This window comes from Rhipicephalus sanguineus, chromosome 2 (assembly GCF_013339695.2).
Source record: "Rhipicephalus sanguineus isolate Rsan-2018 chromosome 2, BIME_Rsan_1.4, whole genome shotgun sequence".
Classification (NCBI taxonomy): Eukaryota; Metazoa; Arthropoda; class Arachnida; order Ixodida; family Ixodidae; genus Rhipicephalus; species Rhipicephalus sanguineus.
In genome coordinates, this window is record NC_051177.1 from 155,577,580 (window position 1) to 155,583,859 (window position 6,280).

Genomic DNA, 6,280 nt, shown 5'->3' on the forward strand with positions numbered 1-6,280 from the left:
CCATGCTGCCCTGCGTTCTGCATTACTGGGAAACTCGTGGTAGCGCATTTGCGGGTCATTCGATGCATTCGTGGAACAAAACGGCACGCAACAGTTACGCTGCATTTTGCCTATCGTATAACATATCACACATGCTCAAACTGTCGTGAGTGACACTCAGTGCGAGCGATTCATGTGGAGGAAAACAACCACTACCTCGACCTACCCGCTGAACGCGCGTTCCTTCCCGCCCACGCGTCGCGTGGAGCCCTCCCCTACTACTGGCGCCCTCCCAGCGAAATGCAGCGACAACTGTCAACTCCGCTTCCCCGCTCTCGCTCATTGCCTGGGCAGCGACGCGGCAGGCCGCACCGTGTGTGTTTCATCGAGCGGCCGTGCGCAAGCTATGAGCTATGCTGCTGCAGTGCGCTGTCTCGCTACCCTTCATGACCACGTCAAGCCACCGCACCATCACAGTTCCGCCGTCAGACACCACCCCCACCGCTGTCATACCAGCCTTCTTCCGGCCATCACTACGCTCCGAGGAGGACCGACGTTTGGCGCGCCCCTCGCCACAGCCCGCTGTGCTACCCCTGCGAGGAAGCAGACCACAGCTACCGGAATTGCCAGTATCGCGAGTTGGACTACGCGGTTTCGCCGTGAACGCGCCTTGTCCAAAGCGCGTTGAGCGGCCACGCGATATCACCGACTACCTCGGAGCTTCTCAGAGGAGACCTCGTTGTGAGATGTTTGTGTGGCCCAGGCGCTCAACCGACAAGGGATGGGGCACGGAAAAAGACAGGACGTTTATACACATGGATATACATACATAAATCGTCTAAACTAGATACATAAACTCAAAACATCTGCCGGTACAACCGTCTCTAGCATTCTAGTACAAGCACTGCACGGTTCTCGCGGCCCTGACAGCGCATCTAGTCCGCGCACCGCTCGACGTGACCCACTCACAGGTCGCTGTCGTCTAGATGGTCCGACGTGTCGCCGCGTCTCATAGGGTGTGACGCCGCGGGGTTGATGAACCACCACGGTAGTCGTTGGGACGGCCCCTTCGCTGCGTGGTCGATGGCCCGACCCGTGCTCGGCTACGTCCGGGAACACCGGTAGTCTGGCACAGCACTGCTCAGCTTTCCTGGCTCCGCGCTCCGCGTAGCCGCCCACTCGCCCGCAGTTCTCGGCCGTGATCGCAAGCACCGTCGTCGGTTGGCGGTGACATGGCTATATAAATGATCGACCATAGGGAAGACATGGTATTTTTTAATTGCCCACACCACGGCGTGGCATTCTCTTTTGGTCGTGGAATACGCTGCGTCGCGGGGCAGCAGTTTTCTCCTGGCATATGAAACAGGGTGGAAGCAACCTTCATGTTTTTGAAGACCGCACCTAAACTGCGAGACGATGCGTCCATGCGCAAAACGAACGGCTTTTGCAAATCAGGCGATCGCAATACAGGTTGCGTTGCGAGTGAGTTCTTCAGCTCCTAAAAGGCCACTTCGTACTTCTCATAACAGGCGACTTTGTTTGACGCCCCCTTTTTTGTTAGCTCCGTTAAGGCGTAACGTATGCTCGGCATAATGAGGTACAAAATCTCTTTAGTACTCGGTGAGGTCCAGGAATGCTCGTACCTCTTTTTCCGTTTGTGGCCTTGCAGCCGCTTGGATCATGTCAGTGGTACTTTTCATGGTCTGCAGTTTCCCTTGCCCGACGACATGAACAGAAAACTTTTTTAGGGAAGCCCAGTTCACCCTTCTTGGGTTTTATAGCAAGCTTGGCCTGTAGGACGCGTGCGAAGAAAAGCTGCAGAGTGTCGACGTGCTCTTCCAACGTGGTTGTAGCGATAAGCACATAGTCGAAGTAATGAAGCACATTTGGCATATCTCCGACGACCGCACGCATCAATCTGTTCAACACTGCCGACGCGGTTTTAATGCCAAACGGCATGAAATTGGACTGGTAGAGTCCAGAGTCCGAGGAAAAAGCTGTGAGTTCTTTCGATTCGTTGGCCATGGGTACTTGCCAGTATACCTTCGTAAAGTTGAACCGCGAGAAGTAGCGGCAGTTTTTCAGCTTCGCAAACATCATATCAAGTGAGGAATCGTCTAAGAGTCTGGAAGCACAGCTTTGTCCAGTTGGCGAAAATCAATACATAGCCGTATTGTACCGTCTTTCTTCCTAACAACGATGATAGGCGCGTGGTACGGGGAGTCATTTTGTTTAATGATGCCGAGGCGTAGCACCTACTGAATTTCCTTTTCCACGTCCTCTTTAATCGCGAAGGGCAGAGGGTACTGCCGGACTTGAAGCGGCGCCTGCGTTGTGAGTTTTAACTGCCACTGCACGAGGTCAGTTTTTCCTGGTAGGTCCGAGAAAATTTCTTTGTGATCTGCAAGAAGCGTGGTTACTTGGGTTCTCTGTTCATCTGTTAGTCCAGGAGCTATATCAATGTGTCGCCAGTCTTGAGTCTGCTTCAGCGAAACGTGGCCGTCTACTCCACGATGGCTGTCCGCGTCATCAGTTCCACTGTCGGCAGCTGCAACCCAGCCATAAAGATGGGTCGGTCGTGTCGCGTTCTTCATATTTTTTCAACGTGTTGATGTGGAATACTGTTATCTTATTTCCAAGGTTAACGGCGTAGTCTAATTCGTTGCGCGTTTCTATCGCAAAGAACGGACCCTTCCATGACAAGATGGACTTGTTTTTATCGGCCGGCAACAACACAAGAAATTTATCTCCCTGAAATAGACCTCGTTGCTTCGCATCTTTTTCGTAATACCCTTTCTGCAACAACTGCGCTTTCTCAAGTTCTCTTGCGATAGTGCATGTCTTTCTAGACGTTGGCGCAACTCCATCATGTATGTGCACGTCGCCTTGGTGTCCGTATACAGGTGCGTGTTTGTCCACAACTTCTTTAGTACTGTCATTGGTGCTCGGATATATCTGCCGTACAGGAGCTCGAAGGCGAAAACCCCGTACTACTTTGCGGGAGTTCTCTGTAAGCGAAAAGCACAGGACCAAGTTAACAGTCCCAGGATCTTGGACACTCCTGGCACATACGACCCAAAATTCGTTTCAATGTGCCATTGAACCTCTCTACGAAGCCGTTGACCATGGGATGGTAGGGCATAGTTGGTATTTTCTTCACGGATAGCAAGCGGCTGAACTCTTTCATTACAGCTGACATGAAGTAGGATCCCCGATCACTGACGATTTCGTTGGGAATTCCCACATGAGGAACATTTCCAGAAGCCGTTCGCCCACTTGCTTCGAATCAATGATCGGTAAAGCGACTGCGTCCGGATATCTGGTTGCGAAGTCAACAGTTGTTAATATGTACCGGTTTCCCTTAGATGATATGGGTAAAATTCGTCCAACAGTGTCGATGCCCACTCTTGTGAAGGGAGTTTCAATTACGGGCATCGTGCCTAGGGGTGCTTGTCCAACTAAATGTCGCGGAACAGTCCGCTGGCACAAATCGCATGACTTTACAAAACGCTTGGTAGCGGATTGTAAACCTGGCCAATACAGTTCGGTGACAATTCTCTTCACGGTTCAGGTCGCTGCTTGGTGACCCGTTATAATCTCTTCGTGGGTCATCTTTAGCACAATATTCTATAGCCATTTCGGTATCACCAGCTGTTCCAGCTCTTTCTGGCATGGTAGTCTGTGTTTACGGAATAGAATGCCGTCCTTCAGAAAGAATTCCATTTCATGAGACTTCGCAATCACATTTTTCCCGACTGCGTTAAAGCAGCGATTAAACGAGACGTCCTCTTTGTGATAACTTCGTAAGGTGTTGCTGTCTATACTGGCAACACTACTCGCTAAAACCGCGAGAGGGGCGTCGCTAAGTTTCATTCCACCCGTTGCTGCTTTCAGGTCGTAGTCTTTCGCTGTGGCTGCTTCCTGCAATGAGTCATCGCTGTTGTGGGGGTTCGGCTTCACCCCTCTTCGTATTTCTTCACCCTTCTTGCCATCGTCACTACTGCAGGGTACCTTCTGTTCAGTGACGTCATAAGAGCGATGAGGTGCGTCCGCTGGTTTTACTTTGTCTTCCGTACCCGCAGGAGTGCCTCCGTTCTGGGTCATTGTCGATATGTCCAGTGCGACAGCTTCTTGGATGTTTCCCAAGAACACATCGTACAAGCGGTCTTGCATGCACTTGGCTCAAACTTCACCACTAAAAAATGGTGTCTCCAAGACAACGACAGCTCCTGGTAAATAGCGCACTGTTCGATCAAGTAGGAATACCGAACTATAAGTCCCGGTCATTTTTTTCCTTATATACCAGCGCCTGTCAAACTACCACATTGTTACAGCCCGTGTCTCGCAGTGCTGTAACTTCGTGTTTATCGAAGAGCCCTTTCGCAAATGATATGTCTCCAGTTCCACCAGCCGTATCTCGACACTTCACCGTGGCATTCAGGATCGGAATGTCTCTCCATCTTGTAAGACGACGTCGCCCCCGTGATCCGTTGTGCCTTCTGCTTTATCTTCTGAGACCACGCACGATGCCTGTCTTGTGCCCTCTCCTGCGGTGGCAAACTTCTTCCTGTTAAGACGCAACTTGTCGCATGTTCGATCCTGGTCTCTGTAATTCCCCTTCGTCCGCCACCAACATTGGGCTGCCCTATGCCCCTTCTTGTCGCATAGGAAACAGCGACTGTCCCCCCGAGGTGCCTTTTTCGTTTGCTCTGCTCTCAAACCGAAGTCTTGGGCTGCTTCCTTCTCAGGCCGCTCTCTACCAAAGATCAACAAAGACTGAGCCTGACGAAATGTTCAGCTGCCCGGGAGAGTTCCTGTATTTTTCGGCAATTTCTTTCCTTCAGAAAAACCCCTTATTCGGGGGAACAGCCCTTGATAATTTGCTCCGCAGTCATTAGCTCTCTGAGGCCATTAAAGATTTTCTCCACCTCTGCAAGCTCCAACCAATGATCGATGTACCCCGAGAGCCTCGACGCGTACTGCTTGGCAGATTCTCTATCTTCGGGCCTTGCATTACGGAATTTCTCCTGGTACCCGTCCGCCGTGTACAAGAACCGTTGGAGGAGTGCCTGTTTCAGCGTGAAGCGCAGTGCTAGAAGAGTTGCGCACGTTGGAGGAGTGCCCGTTTCAGCGAGCTGAATCGTGCAGTGGATGTACCAGAACGCTAGAGGCGGTTGTACCGGCAGATGTTTTGAGCTGATATATCTAGTTTAGACCATTTATGTATGTATGTCCATGCATAAAAAACATGATTGATCCCTCCGTCATAGGAATCGGATAACACGAAAGTAAAAGCGTGCCCTTACAGAAGTAACTGAATGCTTACTGTACATTGATATAAGAGAGTTTGCACAATGTATATTGATGTCTGGCACCGTTTAACGTGTATGCCCCCACTTTGATGATTGGTGGTTCATCTCCATCCCGACGACTAACGTCCATGTTAAATGATTAAACAAACCCTTGTGGTAGCTGTAGTAGTTAACAGTGAAAGCGTAATCAGAGAACGAGGTGTGATAGCCAGAAGAGCGTCGCATATTGGACGCAGAACTTGGTCGCCATCCCGCGGCATTTTAAAATGTGATTGAACACCACGGCCGGACTAGAGGGAAACGCAAAGCGCGTCGTGCCGCCCCGGTAGCCCGGCCTCGATTTTTCTCGGGGGGAGCGTGTGAGCGTGGAACGCGGTGTTACAGCCAGGTGAGGCAGGCGCGCGTCGCAGAGCTATTTTTGGTTTGCATTAGCGCGATGCTATGAGCGAGGCCGACGCTTTTACTACCATTGGGCAAAGGTCGCCACCTCGCGGTGTGTTAAAGCATTGACAAAATTCAACTTCTATTGAAAACGCGCCGAACGGGAAGGACGCGTAACGCGTTGCAGGTGCTAGTCGCGGAGGCCACAGCAATGACGAATTACTTTACCTTACCACTCCCAGAGGTCAACACCACCCAGCCAACCGGGAGAGTGGTAGATATAAAAGGCGCGTTTGTAATGCCTCCAGGGTCTGTGACCGTGGCGCAGTGGATAGCGTGCCCGGCATCTGTTTTTGCGGATCTAGCGGTCGTGGGTTCGATGCCCGTTGACGGTACCTTTTTTTCTTTGCCATCTGACCGTGTATATTTTTTCGATGTCATTTCCGTGACGGAAATGCGTCACTGAAGTCTTGGTGGACCCCGGCATAAAACACTTTCGTGTTAAAAAATACTTTACGCAATGGTTGCCGATCTATGGTGTGTACTTAGATTTAGGTGCACTTAAAGAACGCCAGGTGGTCGAAATTTCCGGAGCCCTCCACTACGGC

General features: G+C 51.1%; 1 protein-coding gene across 1 annotated transcript in view; it reads right to left on the reverse strand.

Moving 5' to 3' along the window:
* The window catches only part of LOC119381996 (uncharacterized), a 94,798-nt gene extending 93,806 nt beyond the window's left edge, over positions 1 to 992 (reverse strand). Inside the window, exons 1-2 of the mRNA XM_037649741.1 lie at positions 949 to 992; positions 449 to 572 (exon numbers count right to left, since the gene is read on the reverse strand). Of these exons, the coding sequence (XP_037505669.1) occupies positions 449 to 572; positions 949 to 992 (168 nt within the window). The remainder of the gene's footprint in view (positions 1 to 448; positions 573 to 948) is intronic.
* Between the last annotated feature and the right edge of the window lie 5,288 nt (positions 993 to 6,280).